This window comes from Drosophila biarmipes, chromosome 2L (assembly GCF_025231255.1).
Source record: "Drosophila biarmipes strain raj3 chromosome 2L, RU_DBia_V1.1, whole genome shotgun sequence".
NCBI classification, from domain to species: domain Eukaryota; kingdom Metazoa; phylum Arthropoda; class Insecta; order Diptera; family Drosophilidae; genus Drosophila; species Drosophila biarmipes.
In genome coordinates, this window is record NC_066612.1 from 23,244,811 (window position 1) to 23,271,222 (window position 26,412).

The window sequence follows — 26,412 nt, forward strand, 5'->3', positions numbered from 1 at the left end:
CCAGACAAGTAGTAAATCCATTTGTTATAAGTAATAACACCGCTAGAATGATTGATTTGATTTGGAAGATTCCATTCTTGGTGTTTTCTTTCTCCCACTCAACAATATTCAACGGCATGTAAGTATTTAGGAATTATGTAAATTATATACGCTTTGACATCCCAAGAAAACAGATTACTTCTGTGTTAAAACCAAAAATAATTGTTGAAAAATGAATTGTCCCTCGTCGGGCTTCATGGAATTGCACTTTCTATGAGAGAGTCCAGCTGGTGTGTACATATAAGACAAAAAACCTTTTTTTTGTTAAAAATTATTTACACAATAAACTAGTGGGGAAATGAACCCCCGATATTCTTCTCCGCAAGTTACATACCCTTTCACCCTGCTTCCTTTGCTTGTTTGGGTGAGTATCAGCAACGAAATCAATGTCTTAAAGTATAAAGTCTTGACAATTATGCTGTGCTGATAAATTGAAATATTCCTACCTAAGAACCCCTTTTAATATTTTCTCCACCCAAGTCTTTTCGAAGCTACTTTTAAAGGTTTCTTTTCCGTAAATCTATTCCCTATCTACACAAAGTTCCTTTGAATGGCCAATTGAGATCGCAAGTTGCAGGACTGAATTCACCAGGAAATGCCGCCAACGCTCAATGTCACACGTCATCGGCGCCCCAAAGGAATGCCCGAGGGCAATCAGAGATAGAAAGAACACTCAACTTCCGGAATGCATTGATCCGTTGATGCCGACTGCTCCGGGGGCGGTTCGGGGCGTGGCACACGGGTTGACATAACGGTAAATGGTTTTTCTGAATAGCTAAGCAAATCAGGCGAACTTCTCATGTTTCTGCGCTCTCGAGGCTTTTCGGGTTGGGTAAAATTTATGTTTGTCGGCGCCATTTGCATGCGCTCGGTGTCTCAATAGCAGCCGTTTCAAAAAGTGGTTGAAGCGCAGCGCAGAAATGGCAAATCCCCACACACCTACATACCCAACTGATACATCACCATTTCTCGTTGAGCTTTTGTCATTTTTCAATGACTTTGTGACTCTGCCAGGGATTCGACTTCGACCTCAACTTTATTCTGCATCAATCGCTGATGCTGACTAAGCCAATTCTGCATTTTGGGTGCCCCTATTTTACACTGAAAATTAAGAACAAATTATTTGAGCAACAGCGTAATTTGAAAAGGTTTCCCTTCCAAAACTCCTTCAGCGTCAAAAAATTAAAGATCAACAATATACATACAACCCTTATATACGCATAATCTCTATTGAAAGGGAAGTTTTGCCGAGGAAGTTCACTCAAGTCAAAGATGGCACCTCACAGTGTTTTTAAGTGCATTTCATAGGCAGGCTCCGGATAGACGGTTTGAATTTCAATGTTATTGAGCAAGGTTTTTCCATACGTTTGCAACCAGCCCAGCCCACACATGCCAAACCAACCTTCCAAACTCCCAAGCGTACCACGTTATATAGTGTGCCCTTCACTCGATGGAGGCAGAAAACGTCGAAACTGTCAAATGCCAAAAACCCCAATGTGAATTGACTGAGCCGAGCTGACCCACAACTTCATATCGTCGCATGTAGTGGCAACCAGCCATCCACCCACCAAACCAATCAGTCGAGTTAAGCAGGTGGTGGCGTTTGACTCTTGCCCTTTGGCCAAGTCAGGTAAGGAGCATTTGTTCCTGGCCACAGGCAACCTTGCCAAGGCGAATTCAATTCATCATTGCGGTCCCTTGCTCCTGAGTAAACTTCGATTCGCAGTCACAACTGGACGTTTTTGCCAGGCCACATACTATATTTAGTGCATTCTAGATCGCTTTCGTTATTACGATCTGGATGTCAAATCTTTAAACAAAAGATGTTCTGCAACGAAGAAATGCGGCTGAGTCAAATTTGGATGTATTCACAGAAGAAGTTTACTATGAGTAAGACTGCGAATAAACAACATTTTTATTTCATCTTTTCGTGGACACATTGAGTTCTCATTTATAGTCTTTTACTTTCCCAAACTACACATGCATGTGAAAGTGGTTTCACTTAATTTACAATTGATCAATATAAAGAATTTCATCTCATTTTGAGTTTTCATTAAACTCGATAGACTGTTGCTCTTTTAGAAACTGCCCGTTTATCCGAAGGCTCAAAACCCAAGGCAAACGGAAATAAATTTTCGGTGCAGAAATGAGTTCAGCGGTTGCACAAACCAAAAACTCATAAAAAATTAAGGACACAGCTGTAAAGATGTGCGTGTTTGTGAGTAAAGGAATTTTCAGACCTGTCCACAAAGAAAAATTGCCTAAAAATTGGATGCTCGAGTAAAAGCAAACAGTGAAGCAAAGGTAGGGAATTATACAAGAACTGAATTGCCCTAAATTAAGGAAAAGGTTTTTAAATTGTATTAAAAGTAAAGATGCTAATTATATTTAATTCGAAAATTTTTACTTAGGAACATTTATTTTTACATCCTTTTGAGTGCCCTGATTTTTATCATTTCTACGCTAGTCCTTAGTTGCTGAAAATTCGAAATACTGTGGGAGTAAAATAAAAAATCTAATTTACAATCCTCCCTATCAAAGTAATCTTCTCCCGAAAAAAAACACATGCCAACGTTTTTTTCAAGCCTCGAAACATGACAAGAGTCCGTTTCTGACGCCTTCTTCAATTTTGCCTTTAGCTTTGTTCCCCGTATTCGGAACACGTGTTTTGAATTCCCAGGAGTGGTCTCTTGAGTTTTGAGAATAGCCAAAAGTAAAAACCTCAATTAATAGTCGTTATTAACAGTTCAGTCGGGTGGATGAAATTCATATCGGAACAAGGAAGGAAGTTAACTTCGGCAAGCCGAAGTTTGTATACCCTTGCAGTTATAAGAAATAATCAACTTTAGGGATTGTTTCTGGCTTCAGTGATATTAAAAACCAATTATTTCTATCTTTTAATATTTAATTTAATATTTAATTCAAAAATTAGAACTAATTAAAAATTGTTATTTCTAAGCGCAGGAGGTTATATGTTACAAAATATCAAAGATATAATTTTTTATATTATTTTACCACTAATTTTCCAAACGTTCCTAAGGTAGCTATATGATATAGTCGTCCGACTTAAAAAAATTATCTCGAAATTCAGAATTAATTAAAAAATGTTATTTCCATGCTTAGAAGGTTATAATTTTAGTTTATTTTTTCCCCCGTTGGTTCCTATAAGAGCTATAAGATACAGTTTTCCGATCCGCCTGTTTCCGACTTTTATACTACCTGCAATAGAAAGAAGACTTTTGGGCAAGTTTCAGCCCGATAGCTGTAGATAGTTTGCGTAGAAACGGACAGACAGACGGACAGACGGACGGACAGACAGATGGCTAGATCTACTCGTCTAGTGACGCTGATCATGTATATTTATACTTTATGGGGTCGGAAACGTCTCCTCCATTGCGTTGCAAACTTCTGATTGAAATCATTATACCCTCTGCAAGGGTATAAAAAGCTCTATTTAAATAAAACATAAAGGGTTCTGGATATCAATGAATTTCCTTCTTTCTGTGAAAGTACATTCGATGCCATTGTGAATGGCACTAGAATGGCACCACGGGGACTCCTGCAGAAGTCCAGGCACTAAACCCATTTTTCGACTGCTTTACAGCAGAAATCGGCTGATAATGCTGCAATTTCACGATTAGTACGAATTCACGAAGTCGCGGATTCAGTTCTTGATGTAGGCTATTTCATCTCCATCCCCATCTGGTGCCTTTCTAATAGTGGAGGTACTCGTTGTTCGATTGTAAATATTTCCATAATGAAACCTTAAAAAAGGAAATAACCACAAGTAATGAGTCTATTATATGAGTTTCATTTCATTATGGCTAGCCTTCATTCCTGTTTATTTTTATTGAGTTGCTATTGCACAATAGGGTTCGAACTAAAATTTTTCTTATACCAACCACTATGCACCTCTCCAATTGCGTTAAAAACGACGTTAAAAGACGAAAGATAGGCTGGGAGAGACAAAGACAGAAAACGCACATATAGAGAGACGGCGAACGAATGAAGGCCCGTAGGGCAACGAAATGGATTTTTTCTTTGTTCGTTTAGCAATTCTATTTCCGCCTTTGTCGCGATTCATTCGGTTGCCTGCCAACCTGACACGGAGGGAATGGAAATGGAACGGAACTGCACGGGCGGAACGAAACGGAACGGGCGGGGCGGCTTGGCATGGAATGCGGCAATGACAGCAGGGAAAACCGTCGGCACATATTTTCTATCTTAATGTGCTAGCCCAATTTTCACGTCGAGCGCATTGCTCAGGAATATTTATAGATGGCAGCGATAGAATCTAAAAGTGAGGGCAACGCTTCACGAACAATTACTGCTGAGTTGCAAAGGTGTCCTGGTTTAGACAACCACTTCTTGACGAGTTCTGTAGATTAAAGTAGCATCTACATAGAGGGATTGAGGTAGGAACCGAAAAATCAACACTGGTACAAGTGACTAAGCACATAAGGGATGAACATTAGTAATCATTACCCTTAACCTACAAGATATTGAAAAATAGTAATTACACGACTTAAGGAAAATGAATTTTAAGGTAAATTCTTCTGAAACGGCTGACATCAGGTGAGGAACAACACAAAAAGCGGTCTTCCTGCTTTGTCACAGCAAAGTAAAGGTACAGCCATGCTCTGGAAAGCGGCCGATCGGGAGTACTGGGGTGCACTTCTCTTGAATAACTTTCCTTTCCACTCTCTCTTTTAAACTCTGTTCCTGGCGTTTCACATGCAAAACGCGTGCCACATTCGCATTTCCGCCTGTCATCCTAGTTTAGTTGGCTCACCCTGCCCACTAAAAAACACCTACCCGTACGCACACGACGAAATCCAAGCCCACGCACCCCAAGCGCACGTGGCGCTTTTCGGCTTTCACCGTCGCCGGAGAGGTTTCCTTTGGTTACATTGACTCCTCCGGAGTCTGATAAGTGGGGATGTGCGTGTGTGAATTCCTCGTCGCAATGCTAGAGTGCAACTTGTTAAAAATCCATTAATCACGTAAGTGGCAACGCTGGCAGCGACATCGCCGGCACACAAATTTGTTCATGCGTGCGAAAAACTGGAAAACCCTTACTCACAGTCCCTATATTAGCGATTTAATTTTCCGGCTTTAGATACTTGGTTATGCCTTCGCATTAACAGCCTTGTTACCTTCATATCGTATTTTATTCTGAGTTCGTCTTTTGTGAAGAGGCTGTGATTTTTGAAAAACGTGAAACTACTGTTATGATCTTTTGTTTGTAAGTCCGTTTAAAATTGAAGCATGGGATTCAAAAGATAAGGAGTGGCAATTTGCCGATGTTTTAAGAACTAACAAGCCAAGGATCGGTTCGCCTTCTGTTGTGGTTCAAAAGAAAAAATGCGAACATTTGAACCTATATGTAGATTTTCTTAAAGCCCTTTCGCAGGGGAATTTTGTGTTAAACAAAGTTAAAGCGAACAAGATACGCAATAGCAATATAAAATTTTGATGCTACATTGCACATTTACAGCTTTATATGTAATTAACAATTATCCTCCGGTGTTTGCTCAAGTAAATTGGAATGCAACGTTATTAATTATTATAATTTAATTTAATAAAATCGGAAAGCCCTGTTCGTAAATGGATTTTATAGAAGAGAGCTGCGTTCTTAAAGTTTGCTTATATGTCAGTGCGATGTCCTTGCGTGGATGCACATGTGGGTATTCCGAAGTGTTTATATGGTGGCGTTGGCTAGGCAAATTATAACAAGCACAATAAATGCGGTACAGTTCAGTATAGTACTAGGTACTAAAGGGTTTCCAGTAAGGGGTTCCCAATTTGGGAACCTTTTAAGTCGTCCGGTGTTATATCTCAAAGAGAAAGTTCTGAAAACTTTAGCACAGTTCCTCATATCTCTGGGCACCTGCTCCAAAACTTTCCGCTTCCCTTCATTCTTTCTGTTTCTCTTGCCAGCGTTGCAAAATCAAAGTTGCCGCGAGAACTAGGTAAGGGTAGGCTTTCTCCCCCGAAAACAACGCCATTTTTGGTCCTGTGAAGCTGTCATGTTTGTACGTATAGGGGAAGTTAACATGCTTGTAAATTCTAGTTGAATTAAATACAATGTCTGCAATAAGTAAATGGATGTTCGCTTTACGTGCGATTTCCATTAATTCCATTAAGATGGAACCCCAAAATAAGCCCTAAAAATGTGAAGCGTTGATAATTAACTAGTCTTTGCCCCATTAGGTAGTCAAAATTGCTAAAATCTTCAGTGCGGCATGTGTCAAATAATATTTGTTAAAAGCTTTTTTACCTGGCACCGATGAGCAGACTGTTGCCATCCTTTGTGACGAGCTTAAAGTGATCCACGACACTTTCGTTACCCACAAACTTCAGTACATCTTCGGGACCTGCAAAGGCAAAAAGAAATTAGGATTATAAATAAAATGCACGCGGCAACGGGGAAAAGAAAAATGACGGGGAGACAGATGAGTTGTCCGGATGGTTTTGGCTCGGCCAGCAAATGCCTAATTAGGCAATTAGGCAGCGTTAAAGGCCACAAAATAAGTGGAGAAGAAAGGAGGAAGGCAGGCGGATAATCTGGCGGGCGCAAAGTAAAAAGCAGCGCAAAAGTTGCAGGGAGGGAAATGGAAAAAGGGCAGGAAAAAAGGCAGCTGCATTAAGAATAGCCCTTTTAGCAACAGCAACATGATCAGCAGCTGCAAGTACATTTTTTGGCGTTTGTTTACTATAGCTATTTGCATCTACTTTTTGCAACCGCTCAGGAAAGTCTTTGTTGCCTGCTACTTGCCACAAAGTGCAACCCGTTCATCTATCTGACCGATAAAAAACCAGTTGCCCCGGGAAATAAGCCGCAAAGTGTACTATGAAGCTCTCGTAAATTATTGAGCTGATAAAATTAAATGATATCAAATTTCGTACATGGTTCACAAAATAAAAGTATTTTCTTTTGTAAGTATATTAACGGGAATACAGTTAGGACCGCGTAAGTCCATGTACATTTCTTAAATTTGAATATTTAAACTTAAATAACAAGTTATAACATATCTAAGGCAAATTAAAGAACAAAAGTTTTAGGGTACTTCCTTTCAATTCTCTTTAACCAATTTTGTAAAGAAAACCATTTTTTTATTTTGCTAGTATTCGGTCAATGATGTTTAAGAAGGTAAAAAATATTTTGTCTTACTAATCTCAACTTTTTTGCTATTTCAGCATGCTTTTAACTTTTAACTGCAAATGCTCGGTCACCACAAAAGAGCAAAAAGCTCTCCTCTTTTTCTCACTCAATGTCCTTTTCAACGCGAAAATGGGAGCCTTGAAGAGGACTGGGGCATGCCACCTGGTTATTGAATGCACATTTGGATGTTTTTCATGTTCGTCCAGTTTTCATTTCAACGAAAAGGCTTAAAACGAATGCTTAAATTAATGGGTAGAATGAATGCTTTTATGCACGAGACAAAAGAGCTTTTTGTTTGCCTGACATTTAACGTGACACGCGAGACATGAACACAACTGTGGGGCGGTGATTCAGGGGCAGGAGAAGTGTGCCAACTACATGAAAAGTTAAAACCTGGACCCGCAACAAAACCCTTCAAATGAAGCGACCATTTTTAATTTTGCTCTGCAATCAAAAGCAACAAAAGCGGAATGCGAAAGGAAACAAAGGCTGAGAAAGTCTGAAGGTATATATAACTGATTAAAACAAGAAGAAAGAACGCTGTAGTCGAGTACCTCGACTATCATATCGGTACTCAGCTAAAGGGAGCAAAAGGGAGATGGAAAAAGCAAAGCAGCAAAGCTTGAAAAGATTGTAAAGCGCCATCTAACCCCGATTTCAATAACAAAGTATCAGTATCAGAAGGAACGCCGTAGTCGAGTGCCTCGCCTATCAGATAGCCAGTACTCAGCTAAAGAGAGGAAGAAGGAGATGGAGAAATCCAAGCAGCAAAGCGTAACCTTAACAGAAAAAAACGAGTCACGATCAATTTGATATGCGCATGGTAAATTTATTTTTTTTTCGACACATATCATTATACCCTTGCAGAGGGTATACTAATTTCAGTCAGAAGTTTGCAACGCAGTGAAGGAGACGTTTCCGACCCCAAAAATATATATATATTCTTGATCAGCGTCACAAGACGAGTCGATCTAGCCATGTCCGTCCGCCTGTGCGTCCGTTTCTACGCAAACTAGTCTCTCAGTTTTAATGCTATCGGGCTTAAAGTGCTAAAGGAGCGATCGGAAAAGTAGTCGGAAAACATAACAAAAAATAAAATTTTTTTAATTAGTTCTGAATTTTGAATTAAATTTTATTAAAATCGGCTTGCCGAAGTTAACTTCCTTTCTTGTTTTCACCATGAAATAATGTCAAATTGATACCAAAAAATTTCATTTCGAAATTCGAATTCTCTCCAAATATTTCTTGTCATCGAAAAAGAAGATATAACAAAATGGCGACGTTTATTACGTAAGTGAATGCGAAACAGACCTATACAAAATTCTACTTGGCCTACTTCAAACACTTTGTCTCGCTTGCATAGCATGGTTTTCATGGCTATTGAACTTAAAGCCCTCGAAAAACGTTGTGCGATAGACCAGCTAATAAGGTCTGTCTCTGATGCTAAAGGTCCCAGGCTCAAGTACGCCCCAAGGCAGAGTATGCTTTAAGTATTTAAGAATAATATCTAAAATTTCCTTATAATTGTAATAACAAAGCTACATTTAAATAGTGCCAGATTTCAATCAAAAAAATAAGAATAAATTTGTCACGGGGAGGGAATCGAACCACTAACCCTCAGGCCTGTATATCAAAAACGAAGCGCTAGCCCTAGCCCTCTGAGCCAATGCTTGGTTTTGAAAAAAGCATTGACAAAACCTTTTTCCTAAAAAAAGTAATAACGGTATAATAAAAAAATGATATTACTGAAATATTGTTTTAAACATTTTCGATCATATCAATTCTTTTCTGTGTAGGCGGCAGAGAGGCTTAAGCGTTTTGGGCATTACAGCGAGCGGGACTTTTTTTTAGGTCATTTAATAGGTATTGAAGAGAGAAATACATTTTAGTTCAAATATTTTTCTAGCACGAAAACTGTGGGCGCCACAGTGTTGGGCGCTTTGTGGGTGCTAGAGTGGGTGGGGTAAGCTTTTTATGGGTCAATCGATTACTATTAACAAGACAAATTTGTTTATTCTATCATGAGAACTGTATGAGCTCCTTACGAAAATAAGGAATCTAAATCTGAAATCTGGAACCCTCTGGCTCATATAGTTTACGAGAACACAGCGTTTAGGCGGACACTCTACAAGAAACGAGTATAAATATTCTATTTATATTATTTAGTTTTGTTAATTTAGTTTTTTGCCAATAAGTTTTCTTATTTAAAATGCATAACAAAATAAGTAACTGGCAAGGCAGCAAGCTCTGTACCCTGTCAGCTAAACACATATCTACCTATTAGAAACTAGTATCTTATAGGAACAGTTTAAACCCTAAATAGTAGTCCGTGTTTTATATTGAAGGAGGTATGAAGATTTCAGTTAGAAGTTGGCAACGCAACTTTGGCTTCCCCAACTTAGTTTCCATTTTTGCTATTTGATACATCTTACTAGGCGCCCAGAAAAACTAGCAGAAAGCTCAAAGTCTTTTCATCAACTTGTTTTTCTCAAATTGCAAGGAATTTGCCTATCGGGGGTGGTAACGGTAAGATATAATATACTTACATTTTACACAAAAATCAGAACAAATACTTTATTAGATTGTGGAAATGTGTCATAGAACTATTGGTTTATTTGGGCGGTTGGCGGGCACCTCTGTCTTCCACATTTCTGACGAAAATAAAAATTTTCTTAGCTAGTTAACCGTTATTTAACTTCGATTTTAACAAAATTTTCGCTTTCCAGTCTTGGTTGCAGCTCCCATCCAGTCTCATTTGTATAATAATGATTTGTCCCTGAAGCTTTTCCTCACACACAAAAGGCCTGTGACAGCCCATCTCATTACTCAAGCTGATGCCCCAGGCACTTTTTGTACTAGGAATCCAAATTTTGCTCAATGCCGCCGCGGGCCTTTTGTCGACCTGGCTAAAAACTTTGTAAGCCCAAAATTGTAAGCTAATATTTGTCTTACCTACATCTGCACACAGTGCCGTTCGCACATGCAGGCACACGTTCATCTGCACAGAGGCCAAAGTGGAAGCGGAAAGGAGCGAGAAATTTCGCAACCAAAAATCTAATATTTGCCTTAACTTTGCAAAAAGCTAACTGAACACTAAAAAACAGAAAGTCCCCATTCCTATTCCTGTTCCCCATGAGCATAGTGTGTATATTTGCACAAAAGACCGGCCGACAGGAAAAGAAAAGGGAGCCCGGTGTCAGACTCTATCACTTTAATCAACTGGACCGCTCTGACTGCTCGAAATTATGCAAATTCTACGGAAAATAAAATAGAATTTCTGTGGAGTCCTTTGTGTTTGACATTGACTTGCGGACGTGACCGTGCAAGGACCAAGCAACTTAACGGTCAGCTTTTTGATGGTGCTTCCCCTCCTCGCCACACCTCCCTCACACCGATCACTGAAAAGTGTCGACCAATGGCTGATTACTAAATATTTTCTCAATGCATTTTCCATTCGCACTTGCGGATTTTCAGAGCAGCTTAGCAGTCCCCTGAGACCTAAATATGTCCACAAGATGACGCGCGATAACAAAGTGACGCAGAAAGGATTCGCAGGTAATAATAAATGCTTTCGGAATGGAATAGTTGATTATCTTTAAAAAAAACTATCGCTACGTAAAAAAGTATGCACAATACCTCAACAAATGTTCTCCAATCTGTTGTTTATAGTTCCCAATTGGGTCCATATATATAATATATTCTATCAACATACTTTCAAACTAGTCGGAAGTCACTTTTTAGAAGGGCAGTTTGAAAAATAAACGTATTTGCTAATTCTTAGAAATTAATCATTTTAAAATTAACTTAATATTTAAAATAAAATTTTATATCTAATTCTTAGAATTTAATCATTTTAAAAAATAAATTAATATTTATAATAAAATTGTAAATTTTTTGGGTTAGATAATTATAAAAATAAATGATTTAACAACAATACATGTTTTCTTATGGTAATCCCTTGAGGGATATTCGATGGTAACTTTATCTAGCACGACACCAACATGAGCCACTTTGCTGATTTATTATTTTCGATGCATTCCTAGAAATGTCATTTATTGACAGAAAGAAAAGATAACAAAAGAAAATATAATTAACAAATATAAAATTCATGACCAGGAAAAAGCATTACGAAAACTAAAATTTGGTAATCGCCAGTTCAAATTTGCATTTAATTGAAATGAACGCCATCGGTCGGCGGAGGGCACATCAAATGGCCAGACCAGACAAGACAGAATGTGACTCTGAATCCGAATCGGAATCCGAAAGGAATCGGACGCCCAAAAGGCATGCGGGATAAGAGCAAATGGTAAAAGCCCGAAATTCGGGAACCCGTCCTGGAGGTTATCCCTCTAGAGGCCCTCGAAATGAAATGACGGGACAGTTCCGCCACACAACTTTCGCATCGCCTTCGAATGCCAGCTTATGGGAGGACTGCCGACATACTCCTTTCACCCCCCTGTCGGCACGATTGCAACGTTCAATTCAAAAAGTTTTTACATTTTTCTCATGTTACTATTTAATTTTTTCACAGCATGCCCCACGAACACCCACCGCAAATCATCGAAAATGATCTTATTTAATATTCTGCACACCCAATGTAAGGGCAAAAGCCTTTCAAACATCCCTCAATCACATTTCATAAGCTCTTTTTTAAACCAAACCAAATTTATTAAACGCATTGGACGACACCCACGACTGAATGCTCGTATTTGCTTGACGCGAGGAAGCCCCATATGCATATTGCCTTGGGGCTAGGGATACTATTTTCTTGTCGTACTGAAATTGTCATTAATATTTCAAATCGTTTGCGTATTACATTCGAACGCATCGTCTATTTGTACATAAAAAACCACATTTAAAAATCAGAGCTCGTAACAAGAATGATGTACATGTTGTGGAATTTGATTGGCTGCAATTAAAATAAATAGAAGCAGAGCCCAAATGAATGTTTTTTCTATTGGCGATCAAAAAATTAAATAAATTATTGAGTAAACTTTATTTTAAGGGTTTTTAACTCCTCAAACATTTATATACTTTAAGGACCTTCATTGAACATTGGGGTTACTTAATTTTAAGGAAAACAAGAAAGGAAGTTAACTTCGGCTAGCCGAAGTTTGTATACCCTTGCAATTATAAAAAATAATTAATAATTTTATTAAATTGAATTCAAAATTCTTGAACACATAAAAATTATAAGATAATATTTCAAAAACCCCCTCAGAATTAATTAAAAAATGTTATTTTTAAGCTTATAGGGTTATATGTTAAAAAACACCAAAGATATAAGTTTTATTTCATGTTTTCCGACTAATTTTCCGATCGTTCCCATGGCAGCTATATGATATAGTCGTCCAATTTTGATAAAATTTAATTCGAAATTCAAAACCAAATAAAAGTGTTATTTCCAAGCGTAAGAGGTTATAAGATAAAAAACACCGAAGATATAATTTTTCAATATTATTTTAACACTAATTTTCCGATTGTTCCTATGGCTATATGATATAGTCATCCGATTTTGATAAAATTTAATTCGTTATATATATATATATGTTAAAAAACACGAAAGATATAATTTTTTTTTAATTTTTTTCCCCGAAAGTTCCTGTGCGAGCTATAAGATATAGTTGTCCGATCCGGCTGGTTCCGACTTATATACTACCTGCAATAGAAAGAAGACTTTTGGGAAAGTTTCAGCCCGATAGCTTCAAAACTGAAAGACTAGTACGCGTAGAAAGGGACGGACAGACGGACGGACAGACGGACGGACAGACGGACGGACAGACGGACGGACAGACGGACGGACAGACAGACGGACATGGCAAGATCGACTCGTCTCGTGACGCTGATCAAGAATATATATATATTTATGGGGTCGGAAACGTCTCCTTCACTGCGTTGCAAACTTCTGACTTAAATTATTTTACCCTCTGCAAGGGTATAAAAAACAATACATATACACGTCGTGCACTTTGTGCTGTAGCATGCGTGCTTCGAGCAAAATGAAATTAATCGGTAGACATTACAGGAAAGGCCGTAAAGGCCTGTAAATTCACTTAGGCCGAAAGAGTAAAGTTGCGTGGGTTGAGCTCCTTCTGCAACCGGCGGTTGCCACGAAATGTGACAGGATATGAACTTCATGCCATTTATGCAGCAATTAACAGCAGACACATGAGGTGCGTGATCCAGAGGACGTGAACCGGCTGCGTAGTCAGCCGTCGGTTTGAAACCTGTTTTAATGATTATTGTATTATATTACACTTATTTACGCACGTTGCACTTTTCCTTCAGATATTCTTTGTGAACTTACTGGACAAGTATGCATTTTTCCGAATCTCCCCGGCGCTGTTGGTGTATTTGTCCCTTAATGACAACAAGTTGTCGCAACAAATTACCAGGTGTTTCCGTAAAGGAAACCCGAGAATCCCAAGTGCGAAGCGACTTTATCTGAGAGTCTCAAATGGGTAAATATAGTCAATTGAAAGAGACGAAATAAAAGTGGAACAGCAGGAGCTTCAAGGCGTGCACCAATGTACACATTTTAAATATTAGTTATATTCAATAAAAATAAACTGTATGTTTTCCAAGTCGATAATAGTTGTGAAATAAATGTAAATAAAAATTAAATATTAAAAAAACTTCAACTTTCCTAAAAGTATGTATAATGGGCAAGTATAGAATACACCTTTGGGAATATGATATCTTATGCTAACAGGATCTAAACGGGTCCAAAGTTCCACACCCCATTCCGCCTTCTAATGTGTTTACTCGCCTAATCCTGGATCTTGGCTCCTGGCAACCAAACTCTCAGCGACATGACTGAGATAAGATGTGCTTTACATGTCCCTAAACAAACACAAAGTGGGAGTGATGAACAATTCCTGTGTGCCATTCAGTCAGGTGCAGGTTACCTTTCTCATACCCACACCCACATCCACTTTCAACTGGGGCATACGACAATGAACACAGTGAGTGCTGTCTTATGGAATGTAGCTTGATAGCTAAGTTGTGCATTAGAGTTATAGCAAATCTTAAAAATATCTCAAATAGCCCCTAAATATATACCGGCTCAGATTTAGGGTCTAAGGAATTTAAAATGGGGTTTTATCTGGTGATGATTGAGTCCCCTCGAGTGTAGCTTACTTTTTTATGTTTATCTACCCAATACCTATGTTAGTCTTCGCGTATTCCAAAGTATAATAAAAACAAATAATAGTTTAAGGGAGAGTAATAATACTGAATAAGTCTCCATCAGTGACCATAAAAAAGTACTTTATTCCTTTCTTAGAAATATTATTATATTTTAGCTGGCGGTTTCAGCTACCAAACAACTGAGTTCCCAGCACTAAAGAGGTCCAGAACCAGGTATGTGCACTGAGTACACGCGTCACTTATTACAGTGACAATGATATGCCGCTTGCACACAAGTATGGGCTCAAGCCGGAGGGGCCCGGGTCCAAGGACTTTGGGCTCTGGGCTCTGAGCCCTGAGCCGCAAACAAATATCGGCGGTGTAGTTGATCACGACTGACTTGGGCACGCACAACAATGACTTGCAGTTGCCCCATAAATCGGCTGCACTTAATGCGGCATGCTGCAGAAGAAGAACACATCAAAGAAATGCTCGGCACGAAATCCAAAATGTCAGAGCGGGCGAAAGGCAGATACAAACATGTATGTGATGCATTTCATGGAGGAAGAAAATTATGAAAACCGCGTGGGTTTCACAGCGATAGGACACGTCCGTTGGGAAAGGTGAGGTACGAGTATAAAATCTACTGAGGAGGACAAACCATTAGATGAGCCAACTTTGTCAGAGCTGAAATAGTTAATGTTTTCAAAACATAAATTATTACTACTACATTTAGACAAATCAATACTTAATTCAGATTAAAAATAGTCTCATTTGGCGTCTTCAGTTAGAAAAATTAGCTCTGGCAATATTTGGGAGATTTATTTCTTGGAAAAGTATCTTTTTTGTATTATCTTCTCTCCTCTCTTTTAAAGATACTTGTGCTGCGGGATAAATGTTTGACAGCTTCAAGTCCCCTACATCGCCAGCACGTGCTGAAGTTGATGTGTATTGCCACATGGCAATACATGACCCATCCTCAGTGGAATCGCCAACTGGTGCTCCGCGGGGATGATGATGAAGCTGATGACGGCGAGGACGAGGATGGGCACTTTGCTCCTGTTTAATGATGCCGTTTGGCTGTCGGTGGGGACATCTGCTCGGCTCATCTGAGCCGTCTCAGTGCCGTGACAGTCTCATGTAGGCTCTGTGCCTGCTGGCTTTTCATCAGTCCGGATCCGGAGCGGGGCACTCTGGAGTCGACGAGTCCCAGGTCTCTTTAGCCACCCGCCCCCCTGCCGACGAGCTGCACAACTGCAGAGCTGATGATCCAATGACCCATAAAACGGACGCTGGCACCGGGCGGAATCAGCTTGGCAGGGCTTTTGTGGTTCACGTGGCACGCGCTCTCTGGCATAACCGTCAACTGCAGTGATGGTAGGGGTAGACATTTTTATTGACCCAGATACTATATGTGGTTTTCAGGTTTTAAGACGTCTTTTTTAGGAAGTGTAACTAAATTAAATGAAAATTACGTGATCCGCTTAGAGCCCTGTACGTTCGATAGAATACATTTAATTTCTCTAAAGGTATTTTGTACAGTTGCACACTTTGCTTACTTTTAATTTTTCAATGAAAGGTCCTATTGAACAAGTTTTTGCCTGCAGAAAGGAATGTGGAGTGCTACACTTGTGCTGCGGAAGAAGATCTAGCATCTGCATGCCAAATATCAGCCTTATAGTTTCCGAGATCGTAGCGTTCACACGCTCAGACAGACAGACGGAGATGGCTATATCGACTCGGCTAGTGATTCTGATCAAGAATATATATACTTTAGAGGGTCGGACACGATTCCTTCTACGTGATACAAACATTCCGACTAGTCTTATCCGGATAGTTTGAACTGGGATCAAAACGTAAGGCTACCTTTCTACCAGAGTAGATTACAATCGCTTAATTTAACTACACTTGTAAATTGTGGAGCAATGCTTGATAATATTATTATACAAAACCTTATAAAAGATGATATGATTCTGCAGATCTTTAAAACCGCCTAACAATCAATGTTCCTGTTAGACTAACACGAAATTATTATTCTCCAAATTTGCCACGATGTACATCTAATTTTTGTCTGCACGAGCCCTTTCGCTATAACAACCTTTATCATTTAATTTGCATTTCAACTTCTATCCCGGTGCTAAAAACTAATATTTTAACTCATTTGCTTCTTAGTTGTGCCTTTTATTTTCATTTGTGTCCCGTCTCTATTTGTTTCCCCGCGAACTCGCATTTTTTGCCCAAATTAATAAAAGGGCCCCGGGCGTAGCAAGCCCGTGCTTGGTGTCGTTGGGCCACTTGTTAGTACTGTTCGAAGTGAATCAACGTCCATATATATATAATAAATAGTCGCCACAAACAAGTTTATTTAAATATATATATTAATCTTTGTTAAACCATACTGGGAACTTAGTTTTGGACTCTGCGGCTTCCAATGCTCATGCATTTGTTCTGCAGCAGACAAAAGAGACAAACAAACCCACAAAAAATGCGTTTGAGCATTCGAATCGTCAATGTCACTTCTGCGTGTTTTTCTGTCTGAGGCAAGTACACAGTTTATATATCCTCTTGTATAATTGCGTGTTGCCGAAGTCCTTGCAAAGAGTTTTCAGCCGGCTCAGCACTTCGCCGGGCTGAATCTTGCGCAGCGCTTTATTTATTTAAACGGAAAGCCGATGAAGCCGAGAGTCCCAAGTGCGGGGTGGGTTGGTAGCAGGTCTCTTGCTTTGAAATCGGCCAAGGAGGCCGGAGCTTTTTAATTTTTCGCTGCTGAAAAGGGAGCCAAGCGAACAGCACACGTACCAGAAGTACAAAAGACATAAAGAGTACAAAAGATATAAAGTAAACCGAAAGTAAAGATAAAAGCGCCACAGGCTCAGCAGAAGTGCAAAGACAATGATAAGAGTAAAGGATAAGGGCGGGCGCAGAAATGTCGAAATGAAAGAGAAAACAGGGAACTGCTGAAGTCGACTAAAAGGCTCTTTCTACTTGTCATGTCTGGGTCGGGACCTCTCAAAGGCAATCATTTTGCCTTGGCATTATCACCTTGGAAACTGGTAAATTAACAAGGAAGAACGCTGTAGTCCTCGACTATCTTATACTTGTTACGGGAGCAAAACGGAAATAGAGATATATAGGCAACAAAGACATATTTTATAGCGCCACTTACCGGCTTTTTCCCTAGATGTTTTGTGGGCGGTAGGACGGTTTAAGAGTTTAAACCGTTTGTGGGTGTTAGAGTGGGCTTGGAAGCCCAAGGATCTGCATACCAAGACATGGCTAGATCGACTCGGCTAGTGATCCTGATCAAGAATATACATACTTTATGGCTTCCTTTTACCTGTTACATACTTCCCGACGAATCTAGTATACCCTTTTACTCTTCGAGTAACGGGTAAAATTATATCTTTTGTGTTTTTTAACATACAACCTCCTGCGCGTGGAAAAATATATTTTAATTAGTTCTAAATTCCGAATTTAATTTGATTAAAATCGGTCATGGGAAACGTGCGAAAATGGGGGAAAAAAATATGAAACAAATTACAGCTTCCGTGTTTTTTGACATATAATTTTATAATATTGGGGTAATATAATTTTTTATATTTTTAAGAAGAAGAATAAATAAAGAAACGGTCAGAGACATAATGACATAATTTAATATCACTGAAGCCAGCAACATTCCTTAAAAATGTCATATAGTGTTACTAACGTTGATTATTTCTTAAAACTGCAAGGGTATACAAAGTTCGACTAGCTGAAGCTAACTCCCTTTCTTGTTTGACATGTTATCTTCTAATATTGGGAACATTATTTTTTTTATTTTCAAGAATTTTGAATTAAATTTAATAAAAATCGGACAACTCTAACTTATAGTTGTAAAAGAATCTGTCAGAAAAATATTAAAAAAATTATTTTAAAAAATCATTAAAAATTTAACATGGTGTTACTAACATTGTATATTTTCTATAGCTGCAAGGGCTTGCCGAAGTTAACTTTTTTCTTGTTAAGAAATAAAATAATAGTGTCAATAAAAAAAAAAAATTAAAATTAAAGGTTTTAATCGAAGTCAATCGAATGACTAGCATGTTTACTTATTTACCAAATAGTATACATAAGAAAAGTTTTGGGCAAATTAAAAATGCGACCCCAATAAAGGTTTGTAAAAAAAACGGGCCATAAAAAAGAAATAATCGTTTTAACGGTATAAGTTTAAAAAGGTGTTGCCCCTGCCATTTCTTTTCTAAAGTAATTTCTCATTTCGGATCTTCTAAGCCCAATAAGTTCAACACAATTCAACTCTTTTTCGTCGATTCAGCTTACGGCGTGCTTTCATTAGTTTGCAGCGATACACATTTTAATAGCACATACTCAGAGCAGTGATTTCCATTTGTCATACCCATTTTTTTTGCCAATTTATTCAATTTACTGATTAGTTTTCAATTGAAGCAACCATTAGGGCTCCATTTGAGTTTGAGTTCTGCAACTGTGTTGCTTGGCGACTGACGTTTAAAAGAATAATCAAATGGTGTTTGGAATTGGAAGCAGAATGGAGTCCTGTACAGAGTCCTGACCTTTGTGCATATTGCCTTTGGTACGCTGCTTGTTCGCTTCCGTTGCAGTTGAATTTCAGGGCTTTCCCCCTAAGGTTTTGTTTTAATTTTTGGGATTTTTTTGCACCACCAATTTTGTGTTATTTTGATTTTTTAAATTCTAGCATGTGTATGTATAGTATGCTATTATGCCCTTCTTTTGTGTTAATTAAGATACTTATCTCCATGTCGAAATTTTCCGTTAGCGGGGTAAAAATTATTTAATTTGGTTAATATTATGTTTTGTTTTTGCAAAAGATTAAGAAAAGATTTGCAAGGTCCACAATGCATAAATTACTTTGTTTGCATCAGATGGAAAAAAAACTTCAATACCTTTTGATCCATTTAGAACTATCCCTTCATACCGAAATTTTTCATTCCCTGGAGGAAACAACAGAGAACGCTATAGTCGAATTCATCTACTATTAGATACCCGTTACTCAGCTATCAGGAGTTCGACATAGTTTTTTGCTTTGTAGCACTATCTTGACTAGGCTAGCGTTCCTGATCACGGATTTAAATTCTTTATGGGCTGTTACAAACCTTTCGACGCATCTAGTATACTCTTTTACTCCACGAGTGGAGGTGATAACAAAGAAGAACGCTATAGTCGAGTGCCTTGACTATCAGATACCCGTTACTCAGCTTATGTGAGCAAATGGGAAATGGATATATAAGCAACAAAGCGATAATTTAGGGCGCCACCTACCGGCTATTTTAGTAGATGTTATGTTGGCGGCAGACAGATTTAAGCGTTTAAACCGTTTGTGGGCGTTAGAGTGGGCGTGGCACATCAGGTCAGTCTTTACGAAATGATGAGACAAACACATTTCAGTTACAATTTTGTTTCTATCATAAAAACTTTAGGCGCTACAGATTTTAGACAATTATAGGCGTTAGAGTGGGCGTGGCACCTCGCTGAAATTTGTGCTGCGCATGAAGCCCAGGAATCTGCATGCCAAGTTTGCCTGTTCTAGCATTTATAGTTTCCGAGATCTCAGCGTCATACGGACAGACAGACGGACACGGCTAGTGATCCTGATCAGAAATATATGTATATACTTTATGGGGTCGGAAACGCTTCCTTCTACGTGTTACATACTTTCCGACGAATATAGTATACCCTTACTCTACGAGTTACGGGTATAAAAATAGTCCTCATTCTTAACTGTAATGTAATATTTTTTGGGTTTGAAACAAGCCAAGCTCATGCTTTCTTTTTGAGTGTGGAAAATACAAATTTGGAAAAAATGCATATTTTAAATGTAATACCTTATTATTATTAGTTTGGGGATATATTGCCCTGGTATTCCTGTTCAACCCTGGATAATATCCTCCCTATTCCAATTTGGGGAAATGTTGTTTCTCGTTTCCGTTCTGTGGTCATCATATTACAGGACCTGTGAAAACTTTTCCGCTCAGCTGCTGTTTTTTCTATTTCTGTTTTTGTTTCATCTGCTACTTTTTTGGATTTCCTCAGATTCGCGTTGTCTGTCCCAAGCAGATACACACCCACACATGTCTTGGGGCAAATTTATTGAAATCGCACAGCAGCCGGGAAGGCAATTTTATTTTGAGGAGAAACTTTGTTAGGGCTCGCCATGTGCTTTAACAAACAGGAAGCAACCAAAATGGCCAGCCAAAACCCTCCCAGACTTATTCAAGTGTCTTTTGGTGGGCACTGAAGAAAGAGAAACAACAACAAACGATGCTAATGTGGGGATTTCTTGCTGTGTTTGCATTTTGTGAATTGTTTTAAGGTTATTACTTTACCCTAATTTCCTTAGTGGAGGGATGCAACTTTAGACGGGTATGCGAAAACGTTTTTTTAAGCAATTTCGAGACCAAACACAAGAAATTTGAATGGAAAATAAATTTCAGGAATGTTACCAAATGAGAATCACAATTTTTGTTAATTATTCTTATTATTATTCTTTTGTAGAACGGTTGAAAAAAAACAGAAACTTATGTTGAACATAACAGTTTATACGCCATCCCTACTGTTATGTACATTATAAAAATTACATTATAGAAATCACTACTTTTGAATATTCGGACACACTTATCTGTTCATCCTTCTCTTTCTGATCGTCGTGTACAAGGGCTGGTTGTGTGCAGAAAACAAGAAATATAAATCACTATATAAAACAACGATCATAAAACATATTCATCTAATAATCGTGTTCTTATTTAAACTGATAAAGGACTGAACAGATAAGCTGTATATTTCAACAGGTTATGGGCCCAGGCCACGTTCGTTTAAGAAATTAAAAGTGCATACAATTTTTTCTTTGATTTCTAAGAATTAGCATAACACGTGCTAATATACGAGGTGTGTTCAAAAAGTAAGGTGACTTTTCAAATTACGCGGGCAACATATTTTCGATTATCGATTTTTTTGTTTTGTTATGTTGGTACACTCTTCCCTAACATCTGTACCAAGTTTCAATTGAATCCCCTTTTTTGTTTAGCTGTGAGAGGCGTAAAGGTAACAAGTTGTTTTGCGTGCTCAGCGATTTTTTGCTATCGAAAAATATGGATCAAAGGATTTGCATAAAAATTTGTGTAAAAAATTAAGTGCCTCGAAACACTTGAAATGTTGACAGTGGCATACGGTGAAACTGTTCTGAGTAAAAAAATGTTTACAAGTGGTACAAACTCTTCCAAGATGGCCGGGAAGATGCCAATGACGAGCCTCGCTCTGGACGCCCAAGCACGTCAACAACTGATGAAAAAGTTCAAGCAGTGAAGAAAATTGTTTTGGAAAATCGTTGAATCACTATCAGAGAAGTTGCTGAAGATGTCGGTATATCGCTTGGCTCGTGCCATGAAATTTTTTCAAACGTTTTGGGCATGAGTCGTGTATTCAGCGAAGTTTGTTCCAAAATTGCTGAATTTTGACCAAAAGAACCGTCGCATGAGCATCGCTCAAGAGCTGTTGGATGACGTCAACGACGATCCAGATTTACTCAAAAGGGTCATAACTGGTGACGAATCATGGGTATATGGTTATGATATCGAAACCAAAGCCCAATCGTCACAATGGAAGAGCCCAGGTGAGCCAAGACCGTCAAAGTTTTGATCACTGTATTCTTCGATTACCATGGCGTGGTGCATCAGGAGTTCTTACCATATGGTCGTACGGTCAATAAACAGTATTATCTGGAAGTTATGCGCCGTTTGCGAGAAGCAATACGAAAGAAACGTCCAGAATTGTGGAAAAACAATTCATTGCTTTTGCATCACGATAATGCCCCTGCTCACTCATCTTTGCTTGTAAGAGATTGTTTGGCCAAAACACAACACCACAATAATGCCTCAACCACCATATTCACCGGATTTGGCCCCATGTGACTTTTTCTTGTTCCCAAAACTAAAGAGACCTATGAAAGGACGGAGATTTGCAACGATTAAAGAGATAAAGACTGCATCGCTGGAAGAGCTCAAGGCTATACCGAAAAGGGTATGGGAAGTGCTTTGAGGATTGGAAAAACCGTTGGCATAAGTGTATTTTATCTGAGGGGGATTACTTTGAAGGGGACAACATTATTGTTGATAAATAAATTAATAGTTTTTCTTGAAAATACAAAGTCACCTTACTTTTTGAACACACCTCGTACATTTATGTACAAAATGGACAAGTCAAAGCGAAACATTAAACCGTTTGACGGCGGGAAATATTCTGTGTGGAAGTTTGGAATTAGAGCACTTCTTGCTGAACAAGTGAAATTACGAACGACTTGGATGAAAATTGGGTAAAGGCAGAGAGGTGTGCTAAAAGAACACTGATAGAACATTTGAGTGAGTCCTTCTTGAGTTTCGCAACAATCAACAACACAGTTCGCGAAATTCTCAGAAGTCTGGATTCTGTGTATGAGCGGAAAAGTCTGACGTCACAGTTATCTGCACGCAAACGCTTGTTGTTGATAAAGTTTAAGAGTGAAATGGCATTAGTTACACATTTTGTGGTTTTTGACGAACTGGTTGGCGATTTGTTGGCCTCCGGTTGTAAATTAGACGAAATGGACAAAATTTTGCACTTGCTGCTTACATTGCCAGCCTCTTATGACGGGCTGATCACAGCTATAGAGAAACTTTCAGAGAAAAATATAACGCTAGCTTTTGTGAAGAGTCGCTTACTAGACCATAAAAATAAAAATGGTAGTAACGATACTAATAAAAAAGTTTTGCAGGCTGAGGCTAAAAATAATTTTAACAATAACTATAAAACAAATTATAAAAACAATAACAAATGTAAGTTAAATGCTAAAAATTATAACAAAAATAATAATACGCAAAAACCATATAATATAAAACAAAAACATAACAGCATAAAGTGCCACCATTGTGGAAAAAAGAGGCTGGAGAGACTGTCATGCTTGACGAAAAAGGCGTAAAATTGACGAAAAATGGAAAAACTATTGCTGAAAACTCTTACGTGCGTACAATGTTCCAGTTATTAAATTTAAAGCATATAAAGTAGATACCAAAAATAAAGATTTATGTAAACTATGGCATGAGAGACTGGGGCATATAAGTAAAGGAAAAATGTTAGAAATAAAAAAAATAATTTATTTAGTGATAATAGCCTCCTTAATAGTGTTAGTTCTACCGACAATATATACGAAGCTTGTTTGAATGGACAATAAGCCAGATTACGATTTAGAAAATTTAAAAATAAAGAGCATATAAATATACCTCTTTTTGTAAATCATTTTGATGTCTGTGGGCCAATACGTATTGATGATAAAAATGACAATGTAATTTTTGTGGATCAATTTACTCATTACTGTGTCACTTACCTAATAAAACATAAGTCGGATGTGCATAACATGTTTAAAGATTTTGTCTTAAAAAGTGAAAACCACTTTAATCTTAAAGTTGTTAATCTTTACATAGACAATGGTAGGGAATATTTATCTAACAATATGCGTGAGTTCTGTGTTTAGAAAGGAATTAGTTACCATTTGACTGTACCATATACTCCACAGTTAAATGGAGTTTCAGAGCTAATGATCAGAACAATAACTGAAAAGGCTCGAGCAATGGTAAATGGTGCAACACTAGACAAATCTTTTTGGGGTGAGGCTGTGTTGACGGCAACATATATTATAAACAGAATTCCAAGTAGGTCACTTGGAGATCGTCCAACAACGCCTTATGAGATGTGGCATAATAGGAAGCCGATTTTAAAATATTTAAAAATGTTTGGTTCGACTGTGTATGTTGTCGACAATAAAATAAGAAAACGTAAATTTGATAAAAAATCGTTTTAAACCATATTTCTTGGGTACGAACCAAATGGCTTTAAATAATGGAATACTGAAAATGATAAATTCATAGTTGCCAGAGACGTAGAAGTAGATAAGACAAATATGGTTAACTCTAGAGTTGCAAAAAACGAAGCCCTGAATGATAGTAAGGACAACAAAAATAATATATTCCCGAAAGAGAGTAAGGAAAGTAACTCCCTGAATGAAATTAATGATTGTGTTGAATATAATGTCCAAAATGAGAGTATGGAATAGATATAATAATAAAAATAATATTGAACTATGGAAATGTTTAAAAAGAGTTTTAAGATATCTTAAAGGAAATATTAATATGAAACTCATTTTTAAGAAAAATTTAAATTATGAAAATATATTTGTTGGCTATGTAGACTCAGACTGGGGTGGAATTCAGAATGACAGAAAAAGTACAACTGGTTATCTTTTTAAAATGTTGAACTCTAATTTAATTTGTTAAATACAAAGAGACAGAATTCAGTAGCAGCTTCATCCACAGAAGCAGAGTATATGGCCTTGTTTGAAGCTGTGAGGGAAACATTATGGCTTAAGTCCCTTTTAGAAAGCATTAATATTGACGTTGATGGTCCAATAAAAATATACGAAGATAACCAGGGTTGTATAAGCATAGCCAGTAATCCCTCTTATCATAAGAGGTCAAAGCATATAAATATTAAATATCATTTTTCCATAGAAAAAATTGAGAATAATGTTATTTCCATCGAGTATATTCCTGCAGAAAATCAGCTGGCGGACATTTTCACGAAACCATTACCATCCGGAAGATTTATGTAATTAGCAGGAAAAATGGGACTACACAAAATGACTAAATTTAACCACAAAAATGGAGAAACTATGAAAACTATTTTACATTTCTTATTTGATTTTTTTTTATTTTAATACTTTAAAAACTATGTTTAACGTACCTAATGAATTGAAAAGACTAAAGTCATGTCTATAGTTATGTAACTGAAGTTCCTTCTACATTTTAATTTAATTGATATTTTAACGTATTGTTAAGACCCTACATATATATATATAATGACCTGGTTGGGTTTTATCCTGGTTTTACCAATCCTCGCAACAAATGCTGGGTCATATTGTAATACCCCACAATACAATTCAGCCACTTTTAATGAAAGAACTAATATATTTTAAACGTATATTTTAAAATAATGTAATTTTTGAGGGGGCGTGTTGAACATACCAGTTTATACGCCTCCCTACTGTTATGTACATTATTTTTATTACATTATAGAAATCCCTATTTTTGAATATTTGGGCACACTTTTCTGTTCATCCTTCTCTTTCTGTTCCTCGTGTACAAGTGGCTGGTTGTGTGCAGAAATATGAATCAATATATAAAACAACGATCATAAAACGTATCCATCTAATAATCGTGTTCTTATTTAAACTGATAAAGGACTGAACAGATAAGCGGTATATTTCAACAACTTAAAACTAATAAAATGAAAAATAAGTGGAGATTTGGAAAACTCGATATGTTGGGGCCGGTAAGGATAAATGCCCGCTGCATTCATCTTGTCCAGATGAAAATTTTTTTTATTTGCCTCTTGTCCCAAACCGTTTTTTTAGGGTCCGTTAAACCGAAGACGATGTTTAAAAACTAGCTAGTTTGGCAAGAAAACTGTACATACTTAACTTATAAACTACTGAGGCTACAGGTCAGTCCTATGTGTCCTTAGAAGTATATATTTAGGTACTTTGTACGCCTTTTATATATTTTATCTAGATAATAGCGTTTGATAATTATTTTTTTTCTAGTTCGATTTCTTTGTTCTTTTCTGATTTGCCAAAAACAGCTTCAACGATTTCAAATACAATTTTAAGGTGTACATTCTTGTAAAAATAACAGTGTCAAAGTTTCTATTCAACAAAATGGGCCACATTTACCAGCTCAGAGAATCTTACACTGATATACATTAATGTACGATCTACTAAATAAATGCTCCTTCTTCAATACCGCTGCAATTCAATATGCCTTTGTTTAGTTGATTGCTATTGATGAAGCGGGTCGAATGTAAAAACTGTAGAATGTGCACTTATTGTGACAAAAGTTGATATCATAAGTTAAGTTTTCTTTGCTATACTATACCTTAAGTAAAATATATGTGTATGCGAAAGCTTTAAGGCCTTAAAGCAGACAAAGCAAAGTGGGCATGGTCGGAAAAAACACATGAGCGGA

At 37.6% G+C, this 26,412-nt stretch overlaps 1 protein-coding gene across 1 annotated transcript in view; it reads right to left on the reverse strand.

Annotated features, from left to right (window-relative positions):
- Positions 1-26,412, reverse strand: part of LOC108036724 (semaphorin-1A) — a 170,059-nt gene that overhangs the window by 42,425 nt on the left and 101,222 nt on the right. The window contains 1 exon segment of the mRNA XM_017113023.3: positions 6,320-6,416. Coding sequence (XP_016968512.1) covers positions 6,320-6,416 — 97 coding nt within the window.